General features: G+C 50.1%; 2 protein-coding genes across 6 annotated transcripts in view; one reads left to right on the top strand and one right to left on the bottom strand.

Moving 5' to 3' along the window:
- The window catches only part of IMPA2 (inositol monophosphatase 2), a 48478-nt gene extending 27475 nt beyond the window's left edge, over nt 1-21003 (top strand). For 2 of the 5 annotated variants that reach the window (XM_005587192.4, XM_065534246.2), the window contains exons 3-8: nt 1214-1318; nt 3807-3852; nt 5878-5986; nt 16291-16399; nt 17087-17238; nt 20466-21003. In XM_005587192.4, coding sequence (XP_005587249.3) covers nt 1214-1318; nt 3807-3852; nt 5878-5986; nt 16291-16399; nt 17087-17238; nt 20466-20581 — 637 coding nt within the window. In that variant the 3' untranslated portion in view covers nt 20582-21003. Of the gene's footprint in view, nt 1-1213; nt 1319-3806; nt 3853-5877; nt 5987-9736; nt 9850-12132; nt 13193-16290; nt 16400-17086; nt 17239-20465 lie in introns of those variants that run through there. The other 3 variants (XM_074022940.1, XM_074022942.1, XM_074022941.1) reach the window with 3 other exon arrangements.
- Nucleotides 16257-24181, bottom strand: part of NAPG (NSF attachment protein gamma) — a 37551-nt gene continuing 29626 nt past the window's right edge. The window contains exon 13 of the mRNA XM_074022938.1: nt 16257-17254. The gene's annotated coding sequence lies outside the window, so the exon portion shown is untranslated. The remainder of the gene's footprint in view (nt 17255-24181) is intronic.

The raw sequence follows: 24181 nt of genomic DNA, 5'->3' as shown, positions 1-24181 counted from the left end.
GTCCATGGGGCGAGAGTGCCTTCCCTTGTTTTTGGCCTGAGCAGGGGGTGCTGGGAGGTACCATTTGTGGAGGTAGAGGCAAGTAGAGAAAACCAGGAGTTCCCTTCTGTGCAGGTGAATCTTGAGAGGACATTGTCTCGGTCAGGTTCCTAGCAGGACAGATGTACACTCAAGTGAGGATTGTAGGCGGCCTTGTTTGCAGAGGGACTCATTACGAAGGAGGGGCCAGCCCAGGGCCTGCTGCAGAGTGCAGGAGCAGGCAGCCCATGTCCCTGTAGCAGGAGTGTGTCAAGGAGGCCACATGGAGGAGTGGAGCCTGCACAGGGCACATGGGGCAGGGGTGGGCAGGGAGTGTCCCAGCCTCTCTCCTTCCTGCATCCCCACCCTTGCTTGCTCCCAGAGGGAAGCTGGATTTGTGACTGGCCAATATAGCAAGACCCCATCTCTACAAAAATAAAAATATTAGCTGACTGTGTTGGTATGCGTCTGTAGTCCCAGCTGCTTGGGAGAACAAAGCAGGAGGGTTGCTTGAATCCAGGAGTTGGAGGCTGCACGAGCTATGATGATACCACTGCACTCCAGCCTGGGCAACAGATCAAGACCCTCTCTCTTAAGAGACAACAAAAAAACCAGAGAAGTCAGAGAGCAGGGCAGGAAGGGCACCTTTGGGAAATGACCCAGCTGTGGGGGGCTCTGTTCGTCACCTGTGTCTGCAGTTCAGGTGAGCCAGGCTGGGTGCAGACGTGGGAGGTCTCAGCTGCAAGTGACATTTAACCCCTCGGTGCCCAGGTATCAGCACCGACTGGGAGAATCAAAGTCAGAGTCCTGGGCCACCTTGCTTGGTCATCTCTCATCAGCCCCCTCCCCTCCAGACTGAAGTTAAAGCCGAGTTTAGTTTTGCTTCCGAAGATTTGTTTTCCAGTGTTCTTCGCGCTGGCGTTTCTCTGCCTGGCCTGCTGGAATCCCTGGTGCTCTTTCCGAACGCCGGCACTGAGGTGCCACTCTGTGTTCTAAACCCTGCTGAGTAGGTTGGCTGGCAGGCAGGTCAAAAAGCACATGGTTGTTTAAAGACTCTTCCTCTGTTTGACCCAGAGAAACCATAATGACATCCGTTTGCTGTGCCACCTTTTTCTTGAACGGAACTGGAAGTAATTTGAGGCACGTTGTTCTGTGTCCTTGGTGCATTTTCTCAGGCTAGGTTCCTCCACTGCAGGTTCATTGCCGAAGAGGCCGCGGCTTCTGGGGCCAAGTGTGTGCTCACCCCCAACCCGACCTGGATCATCGACCCCATTGACGGTACCTGCAATTTTGTGCACAGGTGAGCTGGGCAGGGATCGTCTCCGTTGCAGGGCTTAACACGTCCTCGTCCATGAGATTTTGTCTTTTCATAAGCAGCATTTTTTTAAGGCAGGAATATATAAACAAACCTATAGTAGGCTCATAGTCTCGTTAGAAAGATGTTCAGATCTTGATATTTTTAAAATAAGATTTTCCATTTGTGAGAGGCTCTTGGAGTATGTAAGGAAATCTGCACTTGTTTAAAAACCAGTTTGTTACGTTAAAAATGTTGCGTTGCATTTAACAAGGACCCCTTCGAGGAGTCTGACTCCCCTCACACCCCACCCCCACTGGAGAAAAAGGTGAGGTTGGGATACAAAGCCTGTGCTGCCCCACAGTGGCCGGAGCCCGAGGTGTAGAGAGTGGCCTGTGACGGGTGAGATTTGAGAGCTATCTTCCTGTATGACAGCAAACCTCGTGGTTACAAAAAGCAGGAGGTTTGGGGAGGTCAGGGGGGCCCGTGTGGGGAGGTGAAGGGAATGGAGCTTCGGGGATGGTGTAGTGACAGCGATGTGAAGGTGACAGGGACACGACCACAGGCGTTCTCTAACAGGGGTGGGTGATGGTGCTGCACTGCCTGTCTACACGCACAGGTGGCTGGGGACCTGGGGCACAGAGCACAATGTGGCTTTCACAGAGGGTAGTTCTCTGGCTCTGGAGAACCCTGGAGAGATTCCCGTTCCATGGGCGGGTGGCTCGCGCTCCGGCGCTCACAGTGCACGCCTGCACACTGGGCTGCACGCGCTGAGCAGGAAGGGTGAGCGGAGCCCGGTGTGGGCTCCTTTATGATCTGCCTCTGATGGCACGTTTATATGTAAAAATGAAGTTACTCCATGCTCAGCACGGCCTTTTTCTAGGTGAGCTGCCTCGAGAATTCAGTTGTGGCCGGGCGCGGTGGCTCAAGCCTGTAATCCCAGCACTTTGGGAGGCCGAGACGGGCAGATCACGAGGTCAGGAGATCGAGACCATCCTGGCTAACACGGTGAAACCCCGTCTCTACTAAAAATACAAAAAAACTAGCCGGGCGAGGTGGCGGGCGCCTGTAGTCCCAGCTACTCGGGAGGCTGAGGCAGGAGAATGGTGTAAACCCGGGAGGCGGAGCTTGCAGTGAGCTGAGATCGCGCCACTGCACTCCAGCCTGGGTGACAGAGCAAGACTCCGTCTCAAAAAAAAAAAAAAAAAATTCAGTTGTGCCTACACAAGGTGACCCTTTTGAGGCAGTGGAGTCGTGCCATCTGGTGCCAGCAAATGTGTCATCAGTCTCTCCTCTCATTTCAATGAAAGCAGGATCCTTCCCCGGGCTCTCCTCCCCAGAGTACGTCACTGAGTGGAGCCCCATTGCTTCTGCCTGCTTGTGGTTCCAGGGTGCTCATAATGGTGACATGGCAGGTGAAGCCCTGTCACATGGTGAAGGCCACACGTTATCCAAGGGTCTTCAGTGGCTCCAGAGACAGTTTCCAGTGCTTTCCTGTCTGTGCCCCTGGAGGGATCCTGGGACTGGGGAGGTGACTGGGAAAAGAGTAGCAATTTCAGAACAGACTGCAGAGCTGATTCTGACAGTTCCTGAACCCCACGCTACAGCCGTGGTGGTCATTGTGGTCTGAAGACATCCGAAAGCCACCAGCAGCTGCCACTCAGATGGCGCCTGTTCACCCCTGTGCCCACCAGTGCTGGGCCACAGCAGTGGGAGAAAGCTCTCCTGGGCACGGGAACAAGGGTGAGGCCTGGCACATGGTGCATCCGCCCTGGAAGCCAGCGGCTCACCCCAGGGTCCCGCACACCCCGGCAGTCAGAGTTGCGTTTGTGTACAGTTGGTTTTGCATTTTTCCTGTCAGTTTGCAGTACCCAGCCTTTCCTGCCTGTTTTTAAGCTCCAATGGTCTGCCTGTAAAGGAAGGATTATTTGAAGATATTGAGCAGCAATAGCCGAATCACCAAACTGCAGGCAAACTGATCATGAAAGCTGTCTGCAGCCATGGCTGTCCCTGCAGCTGGCTACTGGGCACTCAGGCAGGCACAGGGAGGCTAGCAGTGCCGCACGGTGGGCTGTGGCTCAGAGCTGGCCCCCGTGGGGAGGCTGTGGTGCCTTCCGGGACCACCTGCCTGGCACCCCACCTGGGACCGGATCTGGCCTTTGGGGAGGGCTCTGCTGTCCCTTTAGGTCCGGAGAACCAGAAAACAGAGGATTGAGATCCTTTCTAGTTGGGCATCAGAGGGTGTTGAGTTACGTCAGTCTTATGTGACTTTCACAGTGCTGTTTGCTTTCAAGGTTAACTGTCTTACAACATGGTCAGTTTATTCTGTTTGTCTTGGAAGCAGTTAGTGGAACTGTGGGAAGTAGTTTTTAAACAACCAACCCCCCCAGAGCGTAGGAAGGTCCTTCAGAGCCTGTGGGGACGGCACGGCACGCAGGTTCCCGAGAGCTGCGCTCTTGTTCCAGAGAATAAACCCTTCTGTTTTCCTTTGCAGATTCCCGACTGTGGCGGTTAGCATTGGATTTGCTGTTCGACAAGAGGTGCGGGTGTGGCCTGGGTCCCCAGGGCCTCTCCCTGGGCTCCCTCTGGCCATCCTTCCTTTCTGGCTTCAGCCTCTGTGCGCCTGGTTTGCTGTTTGCCCTGTGCCTTAATCATGACTGGCAAATCCAAGCCTGTGGGTTTCAAATCCGAGAAAAATAAACAAGTCCAGACTGGCTTTGGGGTGTGCAGGGTGGGGCTCTGTGGCTGGCCCTTGTCCCCTGTGGAGGGCTGGCCCCGTGGTACCCGGGTCTATTTGTGACACTGCTGTGGAAACGGAAGTCCTAAGTGAGCGGTCCAAGTGCATCTCCAGCTGACCCTAGAGCGTGTGATCTCACAAACTAAAAGGAGCACTTATTTTTGGAAAGCATCCTAATCTCAATATTCTAATAATTCTTTCTTATCTTCCTCTGGTTATTAGCATGAGAACGTGGCTCTCTCATGGTTCCCATAGGCCTTCTGAACTACACAGTGTTGTGGGACCTGCATGGAAGGCGTGGGGCTGAGGTTTTAACCCTATTAAGTAATTCAAGCAGCAGCACTGAGAAGAGCCTTAATTTCTAAGTAATTGAAACAGTTTTATTTAAATAGGACTGAGTGCTCTGTGTCTCCCAAAGCATCCTGCTTCAGAGCAGCATTTGTGCAGCTTCACCTTAGTCTCAGTGCAGACTCCCTGGCAGGGGAGCTGAGAGAAGTACTTAAGTTGAAGTATTTAAAGTTAAGTACTAAAGTATCTCAAAGTACTTAAGCTGAAGATAAGAATTGTAATACTGTAATTTGTCTAAGGATGCGATGATTGACTTCTCTCTGTTAAATCGTATTGTGGTGCCCAGCGTGGGCGGGAGGCTGAGCAATACTTCAGGGGTTGATTGATGCTCTGTGACTGTGCGAAGGGGCTGCTGGAACAGCTGGCTAGGTCCTCCGCCCTTCTCTGGGTCGACTAGGGTCTGTCCTATGTTCCTAGACTGAATACGGGAGCTCCTGGCTTATGGTGGTGGGCTGGGGCTGGGACATTCCTCTGCAGTCTGGGAGCCCTTCACAGGCCTCAGGAACCAGCTGAATTCTAGGACTGACCTGGTCGTGAGGATTCCTTTAAAGCCAGGGTACTGGACAGGGAAGGATGACGAAATGCTGCCAGACAGCTGCAGGCTCTGAGTAGCGTGGACCGAATGACACCCCCAACCCCCAGAAATAAACCCTTTCTCTGTAGCTTGGGGTGTCCACTCCAGGGTGCTTGTGCTCACCCCAGGGCTGGCCAAGGCTTTCCTAAGGCATTTGGCCGGGGTGTTTTTTAAAATTTTCCAGAGAGGTGAAAACTTGGCTAACTTGCTAAACAAGCACACTGGCCCTTGTTCACCCTGAGTGGTGAAAAGTCGGAAGAGGAAAGGTCACAGAGGCATGCGGTCGTGGGCCCCCGTCCTTTTCCACGCTGACCTCTTCCTTTTGCTGCTTCATCCTGGGAGGCTGTGGTCTGACGCGTTGTCCTCCGATGTGGGGCAATGGGGCCGCTGTTCAGTGCACTGCCTGCTCACGGATCAGTCCCCAGTCTGCAGCGCCACCTCTTCCTCGCTGGGGCTGGCCTTGGGCTTCTGAGATCCTGCTGGCTTTACAGATGCATTCTCTCCTCACCCATCAGCAGTTCTGAGGACTTCTTATGGGGTTTGGTTAGAGTCACAAGTAACCTTCTTTTTTTCCAGCAACAAAAGGGGCCTTTCTAAAAAATTAAGCTTTTTCAATAACTTCTGGTTACTAATGCTCGTTTCGATGTTAGTTTTTAAAGCTTTATTAGTCCGAATATGTTTTAAAATGTAGTTGTTTAGCAAAAGCAAGCTTGCTTTTATGTCCAGGTCTCATTTTAAATGCAGGCACTGCTTTTTCTCAGTTGCTTTTGGAAAGGTAATTTCTGTCACAGTGTCATGTGTTATCCTAACACCTAGGGCAGCCTTCATCTTTGAATGACGATGTTTTTCTTCCACATCAAATGAGTGAACCGTCTTTGTTTTCTGTCCTGCCTCTGCCGCCCACAGCTGGAATTCGGAGTGATTTACCACTGCACGGAGGAGCGGCTGTACACGGGCCGGCGGGGCCGGGGCGCCTTCTGCAACGGCCAGCGGCTCCGGGTCTCCGGGGAGACAGGTGGGCTTCACAAGGCTTGTCTCAGGTTATTTCTGAAAGAGAGGTGTGAAAGGAGAATGCCACAGCCACCATGGTGTGGGACGGGGGTGGAGGTCCCTTGATGATGGTGTCGTCTCTGTTTAGGGACATCGTGTCCCTGATGAACTGGAAATGGAGCCAGTTCTGTATCTTAGTGTTTTTGCTCACGTGGCCGGAGCTTTAAATAGCCTCATTCTGCTTTGCACTCACATCCCTCATCTTTCAGGCTAAAAGCACTCCAGTCGCAGTCAAGATTTGGTCGTAGTGGGATTGGGTGAGCAGCCTTAGGCCAGGTGCAGTCAGAGCACGCTTGTTCCCCTCAGAGCGCCCTGGCATACCTTGGTGGTCCCGATTTTGCCCAGGCCCTGCTGCCCAGGTGCAGTTGGTGGCCCCTGAGTGTGCACAACAGTAACTGGCTTCAGCTTCTGCAAGAAGAACCATCCTCAGGAATAAATCATGTAAAGAGGCACCTTAGCTCCACTCTGCAGTTACGGCCTGCCCTGATTTCCTTAGCCCAGAATTTCAGGGTCATCCAGTGGCTCTGACAGGGGGTCTCCCATTCCCTGCATACTGCCTGTCCTGAATGGGCCAGTTTAGGTTTTCGCTGATTCTTTTTGGCCTTTCTCCCACATGGATCAATCTGGTGAATTTTTTTTTTTTTTTTGAGACAGAGTCTCGCTCTGTCCCCCAGGCTGGAGTGCAGTGGCCGGATCTCAGCTCACTACAAGCTCTGCCTCCCAGGTTTACGCCATTCTCCTGCCTCAGCCTCCCAAATAGCTGGGACTACAGGCGCCCGCCACCTCGCCCGGCTAGTTTTTCGTATTTTTAGTAGAGACGGGGTTTCACCGTGTTAGCCAGGCTGGTCTCGATCTCCTGACCTCGTGATCCGCCCGTCTCGGCCTCCCAAAGTGCTGGGATTACAGGCTTGAGCCACCGTGCCCGGCTTTTTTTTTTGTTTGTTTTTGAGACGGAGTCTCACACTGTCGCCCAGGCTGGGGTGTAGTGGTGCCATCTCGGCTCACCGCAAGCTCCGCCTCCTGAGTTCACGCCATCCTCCTGCCTCAGCCTCCCGAGTAGCTGGGACTACAGGCGCCGCCACCGCGCCCGGCTAGTTTTTTGTATTTTTAGTAGAGACGGAGTTTCACTGTGTTAGCCAGGATGGTTTCGATCTCCTGACCTCGTGATCTGCCCGCCTTGGCCTCCCAAAGTGCTGGTATTACAGGTGTGAGCCGCTGCGCCCGGCCAATCTGGTGATATTTGACTGCATTGTGAGACTGGTACTGCAGGGAACAGAAGAGTGCCAGACAAATGGAGAGAAGCCTCAGACTAGCAGCAGCTGCACGGGAGATTTTACAAGCTCCGTAATACCTGCATGTTTGGGTTTGAAAAGGCGGAAGTGCACTGTTGCTTGTTTCTGCCTTGTATGTTTCTGGCGTGGACATCATGCAGGGCGCCCCATCTCTTTCCCTGCCAGTTACACTCTTTCTTCTGCTTTCCCATCAGCCTCCTTGTGCCTCCCCTCTTGACCCATTTCCAGCCTCTCTTAAAAATTCCTTTCCTGGCAGCCTTTCTTCATTGTCTGTATTTATTCCTACTTCTTTCCTCTCTGGCTGGTGCCTGTGTGCCCAGATGGCCTCCAAGGCAGTGAGAGGAACTATGGCCACGGCCCATCTTTGCTGCTGTGAGCCCGTGCAGCCAGGAACGTGGTGGGACCAGGAGGGATAAAGTATCAGAAGAGGTCCTGCCACTGCGTGAGGGACAGGACGGGCAAGATTGCGCAAAGGAGAGGAGGCGGCTGCAGGAGAGCCCAGAGCAGGAGAAGGGAGAAGTCATGGGGGCCTCTGAGGGGAAGACAGCAGCTGGACTCAGCAGTTTAGCTTCTGATCCCAGAGAGGTCTTGGAGTGGCCTCTGGCTCCGCCTCAACTTCCCTCTCCAGAAGTGTTTTGTTTGGCAGTGAAAAAAGTAGCTTTAATTACAGCTGTGTGTGCCAGGAGGTGCCCACTCCAGCCTCATTGTGTAACCGGTGGTGAGGAAGCATGCTATGAAGCATGCTCGGGTGAACTTTGCTCTATATTTCACTGGATTATAACACCGAACTCTTATTAACACGCTCTTGGCGTCCTGGCTGCCCGCCCGTGTAGCTCAGTCAGGCTGCAGCTCTGCGTCCTCCCAGCCTGCAGGCCGCTAGCTCAACCACCAACTCCACTAGGGCAAGGATTTGTCCGGGGCCCCTTTGTGTGACCCCCAGTGGGCCTGGTAATTTCGTAGAATGAAGGAAACATGAAGTGCTGAAGCTCATTTGGGACTTTAGAAAAATTCTGATGGATAAAGCTGATAGCTGCTGCCGGTCTGAGGCTTCGCTCATTTGTCTGGCACTCTTCTGTTCCCTACAGTACCTGTCTCACAATGCAGTCAAATGTCACCAGATTCATCCATATGGGAGAAAGGCCAAAAAGCATCCGTGAAAACCTAAACTGGCCCATTCAGGACAGGCGGTTCCACGTGTTTTCTACCATGGTGGTTTTCTTTCCTATGGGTCGATGGACTTCAGGAGACGAGAGTGCGTGCGTTTCAGCAGCACGGTCTCTTGGCACCATGCAGACCTGATTTCAGATCCTGATACTGCCGCCTGTTTTTTTTTTTTTTAGAAGAGTTTTTTTTAGAAGAGTAGAAGAGTTTTCTTGAATTACAGTTTTTAATATATTTTTTAATATTTTTAATATTAATTTAATATTTAGTATTTTAATAATATTTAATTTGGAAATATCCAAATTGTGTTGCTTTGTTGTCTCTGGGACTTGAATGTATGTTAGGCCTTCACTATCATTTCCTCTTGCATTCTTTTTATCTTTTCCACCAATTATCTTATTTAAAAAAGTTTCCTCTTTTTCACCCTGTTTCCTGCAAAGCATAATGTCTTGTGTTTATTCATTGTGTTCCTTTTAGTTTGTCTTCTTTTCTGAAATATTTCCTTTATGTAATTTTTCCTAAGTTCTGTGACCTGTGATTTGGATTATGCTCTTTTTTCCTGATATTCTTTATTACTCCTATTTTGTGGTTAGATTTTTTTTGGCAAAATTATTTTATTGGCTTATACATGTTACTCTGCTCCTCACTCTTTTTTTCTTAGGATAATTGTGTGTGGGATTCAACCATACTTCTTTTTAGTTACCTACTGTGACTTGACATTGGATTCCTGGGCTTTGCGGGCTTGGAGGGTGGAGCTGGGGGCTCCAGACAGCATTTGTAGTTTCATGGTTCTACAGCTCCCTCTTCATTGTTTTTGTGAGGTATTAAAATATTGGCCTTGTTAGGTGAGGCAAGGTGGATCATGCCTGTAATCCCAGCACTTTGGGAGGCTGAGGTGGGTGGATCACAAGGTCAAGAGATCGAAACCATCCTGGCCAACATGGTGAAACCCCGTCTCTACTAAAAATACAGAAAATTAGCTGAGTATGGTGGTGTGCACCTGAAGTCCCAGGTATTCGGGAGGCTGAGGCAGGAGGAGCTCTTGAACCCTGGAGGCAGAGGTTGTAGTGAGCCGAGATCGCACCACTGTACTCCAGCCTGGTGACAGAGCGGTATCTGTCTAAAACAAACAAACAAAAAATTGGCCTCATCTTTAGATTTTTGGCTCTTTTTTCCTCCTTTGTGGTTATCCTGTGAGGGGCTGCTGGGGTGGCCTGTGAGGTCCTCCCGTCCTCCGGTGCTTCCCTCTTCTTCCCGCACAGGTTCCGGTGCCCCGCGTGCCTGTAGCTGCTTCAGGGTTGCCCCATCCGCTTGTGTTGGGAGTGTGGACAGACCTCACGGGTATGTTTGTTTTTGGTAGACAACGTCTGTAGTTGGGTTTTTTATTCTCCGAGTTGCTCTGTTTGTATCAGAGGGAATTTGGAGAGGTTTAAAAACCATGGCCCATTATATAGGCTTCCAATTCTATCTTCAGGATTTGAAACAGTACATTTTCCATTAAAATTACTTGGTTAAAAAATAATTTATTGAGATCAAAAACAACCTCAAATTAGCCATTGTAAGGCGAACAAGTCAGTGGCATTCAGCGCCTTCACAGTGCTGCGCAAGCACCGTCCACTGCGCTCCCGAACGTCTCCCTCATCCACAGTGAACACTGCAGGCAGGAAGCAGCTGCTTCCAAGCACTTCTCCCGAGCCCCTGGCAGGATTGTTCTGTCTAGCACATGTATTTTTAAATTAAATGGAGTTAAATTTTATTTTCATAGGAGTAGCTCTTAACGTTCTGTACATCTGGAAGAATCAGGATGTATCTATAGATACATGCACTGGTAGGCCGGGCGTGGTGGCTTACACCTGTAATCCCAGCACTTTGGGAAGCTGAGGCAGGAGGTTCACTTGAGACCAGAAGTTTGAGACCAGCCTGGGCCACGTAGCAAGACCCCTATCTGTACAAAAAATTTAAAAATTAGCTGGTTGTGGTGGTGCATGCCTGTAGTTCCAGCTACTCAGAGGGCTGACGTGGGAGTTCAAGGTAACAGAGGCTATGATTGCGCCACTGCACTCTAGCCTGGGAAACAGAGCAAGACCCTGTCTCCAAAAAAACCTCCAAAACAACACACTGATGAAAGTGTAGTCACAGAAGTTATATATCCAACAAAACCAGCTTGTGCCCACAGGCATGTTTTATAGGCTTTAAAGCACAGCTGCCTTTTACTCCGTGAGTACATATTTCTTTCTTTTTTTTTTTGAGACAGGGTTTCGCTCCCTCACCCAGGCTGGAGTGCAGTGGCTGATCTCGGCTCACTGCACCCTCTGCTTCCTGGGCTCAAGTGATTCTCCAAACCCAACCTCCCGAGTAGCTGGAAGTACAGGCATACACAGTCATGCCTGGCTAACTTTTGTATGTTTGGTAGAGATGGGGCTTCGCCACGTTGCCCAGGCTGGTCTTGAAGTCCTGACCTCAAAGCGATCGGCACACCTCAGCCTTGCAAAGTGCTGGGATTACAGGCATGAGCCACCATGCCCAGCTCATGAGTACGTATTTCAGTGTACACAAATGACTTCTCTCATCATTTGAGTTGTCAAGTTTCTCCTAAGACAGCATACTCTTAGCACTGCTCAGCCAGGGCAAGGGTTTCCAAACTGCTGGAAGTCACAGGCTATACTCATTTTCATCCTAAAATCTGTTTATTGAAAGAATATACAGAGATGCCCTATTTCAAAATCTTTGAGATATTTTTATTGTAGTAAAATGTATGTAAATATGGTTTTCCATTCTAATTACTCTTTAGCATACCATTCAATGACATTAATTATAGTCACAATGTTGTACAGTCATCAGCACTATGTATCTCCAAAATGTTTGTTCCTACAGACAAGAGCTCTACCTATTAAGAATTCCCTGTTCCCTGCTTCCCATGAAATCACAGAATATTTGAAATTAAAAAGATATATATTAGGCCAGGTGTGGTGGCTCACACCTATAATCCCAGCACTTTGGGAGGCTGAGGTGGGTGGATCACTTGAGGTCAGGAGTTTGAGACCAGCCTGACCCACATGGAGAAACCCCATCTCTATTAAAAATACAAAAATAAATTAGCTGTATGCCTGTCATCCCAGCTATTTCAGAGGCTGAGGCAGGAGAATTGCTTGAACCTGGGAGGTGGAGGTTGCAGTGAGCTGAGATTGCACCACTGCATTCCAGCCTGGCAACAGAACGAGGCTCCATCTTAAAAAAACATATATGTGTGTGTGTGTTTAAAACCTAAGATACGGTAAATATAGGACAAAAGGCAATAAAATGCAGAAATCATAGTAATTATGGATAACTTGTCAGAAATAATCATAAGACAATATTAAGTAGGGGTTGTCCTAAGCTTTTTTTCCCCTTATCTGGAGCAAAATAAAACAGTAGAAAGCATTTTGCCTTTAGGTGGCAACATTCAGACCCCTTTATGCTCTGTTATATACTCTGTTCTTTTGTTTCTTGAGACGGCCAGGCTCAGTTGCCCAGGCTGGAGTGCAGTGGCATGATCTTGGCTCACTGCAACCTCCACCTCCCAGGTTCAAGCAATTCTTGTGCTTTAGCCTTTCCAGTAGCTGGGATTACAAACATGTGCCACCATGCCTGGCTAATTTTTTTTTTTTTGTATTTTTAGTAGTGATGGGGTTTCCCTATGTTGGCCAGGCTGGTCTCGGAACTCCTGGTCTCAAATGATCTACCCACTTTGGCCTCCTAAAGTGCTGGGATTACAGGCATGAGCCCCTGCACCCAGCCTATACTCTGTTCTTGATTTCATTTGGGAAAACCTATGTTGGCAAGAATGAGAAGGAATTCATTCAGGGCGGCCAGAAGAGGAAGGTGCTGGATTCAGAGCAAGCTTTTCACTGGAGAACTATGGAAGAAATCCCTGCCTTCACTCAATCACCAGACAAGCTTGGGTGCAAGTCGGGGCCCCACCACGGAACGGCTCCATGGCCTGAGCAGCTCATGTCGCTTCTCCCTGCTTGGGTTTCTCATTGGTTGGACAGGGACAGTGGCACGTAGGCTGGCAAGTGCTCGCAAAGGTCTGTCGGGAAGAGTGAAGACTGAGTCACTGTCAACAAGTGAAAAATTGCTGTTTCCTGCACACAAATTAACTTCCCTTTGTGAAATGCCCCAGGGCACTTGGTTGGAAGATCCCTGCGCTTCCTACACCAGCCCTGGCATCGGGAGTACCTGCCTGTCTAGGCTGGCACCGGCGGACTTTCCTCCACCCACCCGCCCTGTGCTCATCTCTGCCCTCAGGTGTGGGGAGACTGGGTGAGGCGTTTACGAGTGGGTGCTTCTCTCCCAGGGGAAATGGACTGCCCAGCTTCCTAGTTCCTGGGGAGAAATCGTCATTGTCCTCCTTCATCTCTTCCCGGAGTCATTAACCCTGGTGCCAGGAAGTGCCCTGTGTGTTAGGATTTCACTGTCTGGATTTTACCGCTCCGAGAAAATCACTCTTAGAGTGTACCTCCAGGGTGAGCCTGCCTGTGAGGGACTTGGAAATAGTACAGGACTCCTCATAGCCCAGTGGGGTTGAGGGGGCGTATGTACAATTGATTCAGCTTTCCCAGAGGGCAATTTGGAAAATATCAAAACCTAAAATATGCACACCCTTTGATTCAGAAATCCCACTTGTGCTAATCTATCTTGAAAAAAATCAGTATGACTATATAAACCTCCACAGAAAAGATGTTTATGAAGCATTGTTTATTAAAAAAATGAAAAATGTTCATCTTCAGGGGAATGGTGACATAAATTGCAGTCGTTGCACTGGATGGAATAGAGTGCAGCTGTTAAGAGTAAGGTACTGATGGCAAAAGATGTATATGAGACGTTTTTATATTGAAAGAGCAAGCAAAAGAATAAGCTATAAAACCATTTTTAAAAAGTACTGTGCGAGACAGGTTGATCACCTGAGATCAGGAGTTTGAGACCAGCCTGACCAATACAGTGAAACCCTGTCTACTAAAAATACAAAAATTAGCTGGGTGTGGTGGTGTGCACCTGTAATCCCAGCTACTTGGGAGGCTGAGACAAGAGAATTGCTTGAACCCGGGAGGCAGAGGTTGCAGTGAGCCGAGATCGCGCCTTTGCACTCCAGGCTGAGTGACAGAGCAAGACTCCGTCTCAAAAAAAAAAAAAAAAAAAAAAGCACTCTATGCACGTGTGTAAGACTTGAAGTTGTTAGATGAGTAAATTAGAAATAGGGTGGGATTAGACAAGATGTCACTGCCACTTCACTTTCTTGTCCCCTACGGCCTCCTCTAGGACAATTCATCCTTCCTTGATTTTCCTGGCCAAAGTAACATGCAAGCCATCCCATTTTTTTCTTTTCTCCTTCCCGTCTTTCCTTTTCTCCTTCCTTTCTTTCCTTTTCTCCTTCCCTTCTTTCCTTTTCCTCCCTTCCCTCCTCCATCCCTGCCCTTCCTCCCTCTTTCTTTCTTTCACTTTGTTTTTTAGAGTAACGGTTTTAGGTTCACAGCAAAATTGAGCAGAAGGTGCAGAGAGACGGAGTTCCAATACACCTCCTATCCCCACACACGTTCAGCCTCCCCATCCATCAGCATCGCCTACAGAATGGTGCATTTGTTAAAATGAGACACATTATTAACACCCAGAGTTCATAGTTTTCATTAGGCTTCACTGTTGGTGTTGTAATGCATCCACTATTACAGGATCATATAGAATAGTTTCACTGCCCTAAAAAACCCGCCATGCTCCGCCTATTCTTCCCTCCCCCGAGCCCCTGGCAACCACTGAGCTTTTTTTTGTTTGTTTGTTTTTGTTTTTGTCTTTTTTGAGACGGAGTCTAGCACTGTCGCCCAGGCTGGAGTGCAGTGGCACGATCTCCACTCACTGCAAGCTCTGCCTCCTGGGTTTAAGCAATTCTCCTTCCTCAGCCTCCTGAGTAGCTTGGATTACAGGCATGCACCACCACGCCTGGCTAATTTTGCATTTTTAGTAGAGACAGGATTTCTCCATGTTGGTCAGGCTGGTCTTTAACTCCCAGCCTCAGGTGATCTGCCCACCTTAGCCTCCCAAAATGCTAGGATTACAGGTGTGAGCCACCGCACCCAGCCAAAAGAGCATTTCTAACTAAAATATTTGTAATTCAGAATTAGTTTACCCCCAAAATCAGTATTGTATATAGTATTTAGATTCTTAGATTAGCCAACAAAATTCTGCCTCAAACATTTCTCCCATAAATTAAAATACTAGTAATTTAATGAACCAAATCAAAACTGAGACTCTAATCCTACCTTCTTGAGTGCTGGTGTTTGCGGGAAAGCACTCATTCATTCAGTAACTGTATAGAGTGCTCACTCAGCCTGGCTCTGCTGATGTCTTTTTCTTCAATAGAAGCCTTTGCCCCCCATCACCCCCGGAAAAAATACCATCTGTTTGTGGCCAGGTGAGGGTGAGGTTTGGAGGGTAAGGAATGGAAGGGTTGCTGGAGCCTGTCTGCAGATCCTGCGTGGATTAGGAGCATCTGGAGTAACCGCCTTTTGTCCCAGCGGTGGGTGGCAGCTGCAGGGCTCAGGTGGTATCTGTGGAGGGCCTGCTGCCCAGTCCCAGGCCAGGAGTGCCTCATGGCTCAGCTTCAGTGCTTGGCATGGCCGACAGTGAATGATCTGGGCCTCCTGAGGGCAGGCAGGCTGCTCTAGTGTGGAGCCACGTGTTTTGCAGAAAGTGCTTTAAGGTGTAAAATGGGAATTTCCATGGAAGAAAAGGGGCACTTGGACCTGGATCCTGGCTGAGAGATTTCCTGGGTGAGCGGAGAGTTTGAAAGTGGTGACACAGAACTGGGTCCACTGAATGAAGTAATGTGATGGAAGCTGTTTCCCCCCACCCTGACTTTGGGACTGGCTTTGTTTTGTCATGGAGCACACCTGGTTTGGCAACGTCCTACTCAAGCAGTGAGGCCTGACAGGACATGACCGAAGTTTGGCTGTGTTTGGGGGTGTGGCACAAGGACAAACTGCTCTGATCCCCAGCAGTGAGGCAGGGACAGGAGCAGAATCCCGGTCACGTCCTGCCCTGAGCCAGGCTTGCCGGCCCTGGCAGCCTCGCCTGCTGTTACATAAACAGCAGGCCGTGAATTCCAGGCATCAGCACCCCGCTGCGTCCAGAGGGCTCACTCCTGCAGCTTCCCTTTCCAAAGCAGCATTCTTTAAAAGTTGCTTTCTCCAAGAAAATGGTATTTCCATATTTGTGATCAGAGCAGTTAAGCGATTACTGAGGCATTGTTTCCCTCCAAACATGGAGTGTTCTCAGTTTGGGGTCATTTTGTTTTTCTTTTTGATTGAATGATAGTGATTTTTTTTTTTTTTTTTTAAAATTTAAGAAACAGGGGCCTTGCTCTGTCCCCCAGGCTGGAATGGGTAGCACAATCATGGCTCACAGCAGCCTTGAACCCCTGGGCTCAACCAATCCTCCCACCTCAGCCTCTTGAGTAGCTGCAGCTACAGGCCTGTGCCATCATGCCTGGCTACTTTTAATTTGTTTTTGTAGAGATGGAGTCTCACCATCTGCCCAGGCTGGTCTGGAACTCATGGCCTCAGGTGATCCTTGTTCCCTAGCCTCCCAGAGTGCTAGCATTACAGGCATGATCCATGTGCCCGGCCCATCCTTAGTTTTCAACATAGCTATCAGAAAAGCAGTCAGCATGAACCAGTCGAAAGCTGATCCCTACTCTGAGAAAGAAAGGCTCACATTGGAAGTCTGCACTCCTTAGTTAGAACCAAGACTCGCTTTTTCTGGTGACAGGAAATTCTCTTTATTGCAGATCTCTCAAAGGCCTTGGTTCTGACCGAAATCGGCCCCAAGCGTGACCCTGCGACCCTGAAACTGTTCCTGAGTAACATGGAGCGGCTGCTGCACGCCAAGGCACATGGGTAGGAGGCTCAGCTCGGGGAACACCCTGCAGCCAGAGGAGGAAGAACGGAACACGGGCTTGCTAAAACTCCTCTGGGATTTGAGGAGGAAGCCTGGCGTGGAAGGAGTAGGAGGGGCACATGAACACCAGACTCAGGGAAGCCCTGTGAGGGGCCCGCCTGCAGTAGATGCTCCTATAGCCAGGTCTCTGGAGATGGCTGGGCACCTGTGTCCCTTCTGATCAGAATCCATGGAACTGACCTCATGCTGCTCAACCAGTGAATGGTGCGAGTACTTAGAGTCCTTCCCAAGTGGGCCTGGTGTCAGACAGGTTTATCAAAGCCCAGGGAATCCTCTGTCTCTTGCCTTCCCAGCAGGGCTGTGCTGTGACCCCTAGCCACGTGAGGCCGCTGACACTTCATGTCACGTTCAGTAGAGGAGGAGTCACTTCCCTGGTTGCTGCATCTCAGGTGCTCAGTAGCTCGGTCAGCTGGGAGCTGTCACTGCACAGAGCATTTGCGTCTGGCAGAGGCCTGTTGGTCGGTGGCTCCGGGCCCTACATTCGGCCTCCAGAGCTTTGGCGGAAGTGCTGTGCTTCATTTTTCACTGGGGAACATGCCCAGCCAGGGTACCTGGCTGAAGTCAGCTTGCATACCACAGAAAAGGCTCCACTCCCGCCTGCACTGTCCTCCCCTCCCTCTCTCCAGGGTCCGAGTGATTGGAAGCTCCACACTGGCACTCTGCCACCTGGCCTCGGGAGCCGCGGATGCCTATTACCAGTTCGGTCTGCACTGCTGGGACCTGGCGGCTGCCACAGTCATCATCAGGGAAGCAGGCGGCATCGTGATAGACACTTCGGGTGAGCTCTCCTGTCCCTGAAATGCAGCGACAGAAACGACTGAGAGACACTGTGGGTGGGGTACTTCCTGAGGTCCCCACCAACTGAATTTCCCACTTTCCCCAGAGTTTCTGTTTTTTTTGAGACGGAGTCTTGCTGTCACCCAGGATGGAGTGCAGTGGTACGATCTCAGCTCACTGCAGCCATCCACCTCACGGGTTCAAGCAATTCTCCTGCCTCAGCCTCCCGAGTAGCTGCAATTACAGGTGTGTGCCACCATGCCTGGCTAATTTTTTTTTTTTTTTTTTTTGAGACGGAGTCTTTGCTCTGTCACCCAGGCTGGAGTGCAGTGGCGCGATCTCGGCTCACTGCAAGCCCCACCTCCTGGGTTCACGCCATTCTCCTGCCTCAGCCTCCTGAGTAGCTGGGATTACAGGCGCCCGCTACCACGACCGGCTAATTTTTTGTATTTTTAGTAGAGACGGGGTTTCACTGTGTTAGCCAGGATGGTCTCAATCTCCTGACCTTGTGATCCGCCCGTCTTGGCCTCCCAAAGTGCTAGGATTACAGGCGTGAGCCACCGCGCCTGGCCTGCCTGGCTAATTTTTGTATTTTTAGTACAGCAGGGTTTCATCATGTTGGCCAGGCTGGTCTCAAACTCCTGATTTTGTGGTCTTGACCTCCCAAAGTGCTGGGATTACAGGCATGAGCCACCATGCCCGGCCACAGTTTCTGTTGTTGAGAGCATGTGAGGGTGCCATGATGACAGTGGCCTGCACCAGCTTGGCCTCCTTCCTGCCATCCCTTGCCACCATAGGATCAGGATTTCTTCACCAGATGGCAGCAGCACTGCCACTTCCCATTTACACGCCACTGACAGTTTTCTTTTTTTTTTTGAGACAGAGTCTCGCTCTGTTGCCCTGGCTTGAGTGCAGTGACACGATCTCGGCTCACTGCAACCTTTGCCTCCCGGGTTCAAGTGATTCGCCTGCCTCAGCCTCCCAAGTAGCTGGGATCACAGGCACACGCCACCAGGCCCGGGTAATTTTTGTAGTTTTAGTACAGGTGGGGTTTCACCATGTTGGTCAGGCTGGTCTCGAACTCCTGACCTCAAGTGATCCACCCACCTTGGCCTCCCAAAGTGCTGGGATTACAGGCCTGAGCCACCGCACCCGGCCCAATGACAGTTTTCTAAGGGCTCCCACAAGAATGCAATGAGCTGACCAGAGCAGGTGTTGTGCTCCCTGAATTTCTGAGGTTAGTTGCTTCTGCAAGGCCCCATAGCTTGGCGTTGGGTCAGCACCAGCACAGAGCATGAGCGTCCGGTTGGGTTTTGGAGAATGATTCTGGAAGATGGCTGTTCCTTCTGCTTCACGGTCACTTGAGGCCCAGTGACTGAGCACCTGGGGGTATATGTGAGCCCCTAACTCTGTGCTGCCTGCTACATCCACGTAGTTTCAGGCTGACCTTGCATCTAATGTTCATTCAGGAATAACAATCAGAAGCCAGGTGAATCCAACAGATCCCATTCTCACTGAGCTTTAGCAGTAACACTGGAGCTCGCTTGTATCTATTGGGCATGGATGGTGGATCTTTTGTAATTTGAATTCTACTTGTTTCCTATTTCTGCTTTGGAAAGGCTTGACGAACATATCAGCAAGATATAAAAATGAAAATGTCTCAGCCATTGGCAGCAGGACTAGGCAGGGCCGTTCCACTTTTTTTTTTTTTTTAAAGACAAATCTTACTCTGTCGCCCAGGCTGCAGGGCAATGGCGCGGTCTCGGCTCACTGCAACCTCCGCTTCCCAGGTTCAAGTGATTCTCCTGCCTCAGCCTCCCGGGTAGCTGGAACTACAGGCGTGTGCCACCACACCTAGCTAATTTTTTGTATTTTTATTAGAGACAGGGTTTCAGTGTCAGCCAGGATGCTCTTTATCTCCTGACCTCATGATCTGCCTGCCTCGGTCTCCCAAAGTGCTGGGATTACAGGTGTGAGCCACCGTGCCCGGCCTCATTCCACAATTTTTTTTTTTTGAGATGGAGTCTCGCTCTGTCACCCAGGCTGGAGTGCAGTGGCACAATCTCGGCTCACTGCAAGCTCCGCCTCCTGGGTTCATGCCATTCTCCTGCCTCAGCCTCCTGAGTAGCTGGGACTATGGGCACCCGCCACCACACCCGGCTATTTTTTTTGTATTTTTAGTAGAGACGGGGTTTCACCTTGTTAGCCAGGATGATCTCGATCTCCTGACCTTGTGATCTGCCCATCTTGGCCTCCCAAAGTGCTGGGATTACAGGTGTGAGCCACCGTGCCTGGCCTTTTTTTTTTTTTTTTGACACAGAGTTTCACTCTTGTCGCCCAGGCTGGAGTGCAATGGTATAATCTCAGCTCACTGCAACCTCCGCCTTCCGGGTTCAAGTGATTCTCCTGCCTCAGTCTCCTGAATAGCTGAGACTACAGGCGTGCACCACCACACCCAGCTAATTTTGTATTTTTAGTAGAGATGGGGTTTCGCCATGTTGGTCAGGCTGGTCTCGAACTCCTGACCTCAAGTGATCCACCTGCCTTGGCCTCCCAAACTCCTGGGATTACAGGTGTGAACCACCATGCCCAGCCTCCATTCCACATTTTAAAGCCCCCATCACTCTGATTTTACCACTAGAGCACCTGAAGGCTCATGTATGTGCAAGCTGGAGATACACTGTATGTATCTCCAGCCCATGCAGCCAGACCTGTTTCATGTCCCTCAGGAAGATGCAGGGCTTTATCTTTACCTCAGCTTCTTAGGGTGTGGGTCCCACAGCAGCGGTGCAACCCCAGGAGCTTGTGGGCAGGTAGCCTCAGCCCCACCCAGACCTGCTGAGGCAGAGCCTTGGTTTCACAAGCCCCTGGCTGACCCCTGTGCATAGTCAAGTTTGAGAAGGGCAGCTCCCCTGTTCGGGTCTAGCCCATCACTTGCATTTCTTAGGACTTTTATGGTCTCCATCTCTAAGGCAGTGGCAGCTTCTGAGCTGCCCTCTGTTCTGTGTAGTCCTGGACTGTATTCACACCGGGGTGGGGCGGGAGGGGCTCCATCCCTCTGTTCTTTGCTGGATTCACTCCTAGACCACCTGTTTAATACGAGTGTTGGGGCTTGGGCACGGTTCCGTGTGCCATTTCCTGTGCTGTGTGCATGTGGGGTAAGTTATCATACAACGTTGTTCAACCCTCTCTGGTAACCCGGATGCCTGGCTCTGTCTCTGTCCCCAGGTGGACCCCTCGACCTCATGGCTTGCAGAGTGGTTGCTGCCAGCACCCGGGAGATGGCGATGCTCATAGCTCAGGCCTTACAGACGATTAACTATGGGCGGGATGATGAGAAGTGACCGTGGCTGAGGCAAAGCTGCACTCCAGGCCTCCCTGTGCTGCTGTGGGCTCCTGGGGAGGTGGCCCTCCTGGCCCACGCTCCATGCCAGTGGCTCACACTCTGCTCCTGGCTACCCTAGAGGGAGCTGTCACGCTACAGTGAGTGGCTGGCCTTTTAAATCCACGTCTCTCTCACCAGGATTTGGTGTTTAGCTGTTTCTCTCTTTAATCTCACGTAGCCTTTTTCAGGTTAGTACGTGTTCCTCTGTCAGGGCCAAAACCCAGATCTCCTGTGAAATACGTATTGATAATCCAATCTTGATTTTTTTTCCCCCCAGAATATAAATCTCAGGTAATAAGGCTTTAGAACTGCTGATAAAGCGGATCGTTCTCAGGCCCTCCCCCCAGGGTACTTCAGAATGCAATAAATCAAAATAATGGCGCTGTGTGTATCTGTTTCCTATATAAGCGTGTCGCCTGATTCCCAAACAACTCTGGCTCTCATCCACTGCTGTGGATCTGTGCTCTCAGGAAGCTTTGCGAATGAAACCCAAAGTCCAGTGTGTGCCGACTGCTGCCTCTGATGAACACCCTGAAGGTGACCCCAGTAATATCATGTGAGTGTTCAGAACCCAAGACGTGGGACAGACAGAAGGAAACTAATCTCTGAAAGCTGCTGTTTCTGTGATCAGCTTTTTTTATTTTTGTTTGAGTCGGGGTCTTGCTCTATCTCCCAGCCTGGAGTGCAGTGGTGTGATTACAGCTCACTGTAGTCTTGACCTTAGGACTCAAGCGATCCCCCTGCCTTAGCCTTCTGAGTTGGGACCACAGGCATGCACTACCATGCCAGGCTAAGTTTTAAAAAGTTTTCAGTAGAGATGGGGTCTCACTGTGTTGCCCAGGCTGGTCTCAAGCTCCTGGGCTCAAGTGATCCTCTCACCTCAGCCTTCCAAAGTGCTGGGATTGAATCACCACACCTGGCCCACCTGTGATCAAAGAGGGTCTTACTTGTTTCTCTTTAGGAGGCAGAATTGTATGTCAGAGTAATTCTAATGAGGCTATTAACTGGCTGGCCAGGTATCTTTCCTGAGATTTAAGAATTGAGAAAGTCTTGGCCAGGTGCAGTGGCTCACATCCGTAATTCCAGCACTTTGGGGGGCTGAGGTGGGTGGATCACTTGAGGCCAAGAGTTTGAGACCAGCCTGGACAACATAATGAAACCCTATCTCTACTAAAAATACAAAAATTAGCTGGGTGTGGTGGTGCACGCCTGTAATTCCAGCTACTTGGGAGGCTGAGGCCTGAGAATCATTTGAACCTGGGAGGCGGAGGTTGCCGTGAGCTGAGATCGCGCCACTGCACTCCAGCCTGGGCGACAGGAGAGACTGAAAAAAAAAAAATTAACTGAATTTAAAAAATAACACATTCCCAGAGGTTCACTGTAGGGTGAGCACTGTGTCCTGCCATGTTTGGAACTGTTCTGTCTTTGAAGAGGTGGAGTCTCTCCCCGGGCTGGCCTGGTGCCCTGGTCTTTCCAGCAACAGAGCTAGTTATAGTCATCTTTGAGACTGGCTTTTCTTTCATCTCTGGAGAGAGCTTGATTTGTCATCTTATTGCTTTGTCTGAACTAATTTTGTTTAGTAGGGCTTTTCAATGAATAGTGTGGATTTTTAAATGAGTTTAAAATATGCTCATGTGTCTCTAAATTGCTGATTATTCCTTTAGGCCTTCATTAGCCCATCTTAATTTTCTCAGAATATACTCAAAACAGATCTCAGTATCTATAAAGATGTGGAAGAAATTTCTTACATTCTCATGGATTTTGAGATGTCGTGCTTATTAGTCATGTAATGTCTTTTAGTTCTTAAGTGTTCTGTGGAAGTTTTCTTCAACAAAATAACTCTCCTAGCACTTTGGGAGGCTGAGGCAGGATTGAGGCCAGACCAGCCTGGGCAGCAAGCAAGACCCCATCTCTATAAAAAAACCCAAAACTAGGTGGGTGTGGTGCCCAGGAAGGTTGAAGTGGGAGGCTCCTTTGAGCCCAGGAGTTTGAGGTTACAGTGAGCTATGACTGCACCCCTGCATTTCCAGCCTAAGCCACAGAATGAGACCCTGTCTCTACAATAAAAGTTTTTAATTAGCCAAGTGTGGTGGTGTGCGCCTGTAGTTGCAGTTGCTTGGGAGGCTCAGGCAGGAGGATGGCTGGAACCCAGGAGGTTGAGGCTGCAGTGAGCCATTATTGTGCCACTGCACTCCAGCCTGGGTGACAGAGCAAGACCCTGTCTCAACAAACAAAGAAAAAAACAGAAAGAGAGAACTGCCCTGCCGGAAAGGCCCTCCTGGCCCTTGTGTCAGGACAGCAGGAGGCCCTGGGGGAGCTTGAGCTGATGACTCCTGCTTCTGCTTCTGCTCTGTCCGGAGTCTCAGGCTGCCTTTAGCAGCAAGTTTTCCACACAAGCATCATCCCCGCGGCTTCAGGAGAAGCAGAGTGAACCTTGGAGAACAGGGAGGCACCCAAGGTGGGGACCTGTGGGCTCGCCTCATTCATCCCTGGACGAACTTCCCAGAAACAAGATGGGCTGCTCACCTCTGTGACCCTCAGAGTCGGCTCAACGGCTCGCCATGTCGTTTGGAGCTCTTACAAAACGATGCTCACCGATCGCTGGGGATGACGTTCATTCTGAATCCCCCTCACAGGCCTCAGGATACTTTCCCTCATTTTTTTCCCTTCATTTCAACAGTTTTCACTGAGTGTCTTGTGGACACGAGTCATCAAATGTTTTGGTGCCTTTATGATCCAGTCCCAGATAAAAAGTCACACATTTGTCCTAGTGCATCACTGTCGTCACTCAGACCAACCAGGAGTCAGGACGCAGATTCACGTTCAGGCAGCTGTGTGGCCTTGAGAGGGCCCTGTGACCTCTCTGTTGGTGTTGGGTGAAGTCTGTACTGGGGGCCTGGCTGCCTCCCTCACAGGGTTGGGAGGATGTCCCAGGACAACGCCTGGAGAGTACCATGAAACCAGTGATGGAGGCAGTCTCAGTTGGCGTGGAGATTTATTTTGCCAAGGTTGAGGATGCTCCTGGGAGAACAACACAAGCCACGGTAGGATCTGTGGTCTGCACTTTTTTTCCAAAAACGATTTTGGGCACTTCAGTATTTAAAGAGGAAAGAAAACAGAAGAGGGTATGGTCACATCCTTGATTACAGCTCATTCATCCACATACTGAGCGTGAGGAGGGGGAAGAGGAACAGTGGGTTACATGGGGGAGATGGTATTTTTCCTCTCCTCTCATCCCTCACCAGGAAGATGAGCTGTTAATTTACAGTATCTGGGTGACAGAGGCCACCTGGGGAGACCCTGCTTTCTATCGCTAGCTGTTCTGTTGAGGAACAAAAGGCAAGCCAGTGTTCTGTGTGACTCAGCTTCCAAGCTTGCCTTTCCCCCTAGGCATAGTGAGTCCTCGGGTCTCCAGATTTTCCTTTCCATACACAGCAACCGTGGAAAGCCGGCTTGGTTTTTTGTTGTTTTTGTTTTTTACAGTTAAACATATTATTAAAGCATGAAAATACAATGATGTCTCCAATAACCAAATGTTACTGAAGAAAACTAGAAATAT

Source organism: Macaca fascicularis, chromosome 18 (genome assembly GCF_037993035.2).
Source record: "Macaca fascicularis isolate 582-1 chromosome 18, T2T-MFA8v1.1".
NCBI classification, from domain to species: domain Eukaryota; kingdom Metazoa; phylum Chordata; class Mammalia; order Primates; family Cercopithecidae; genus Macaca; species Macaca fascicularis.
This window is presented reverse-complemented; position numbering and strand designations above follow the sequence as displayed.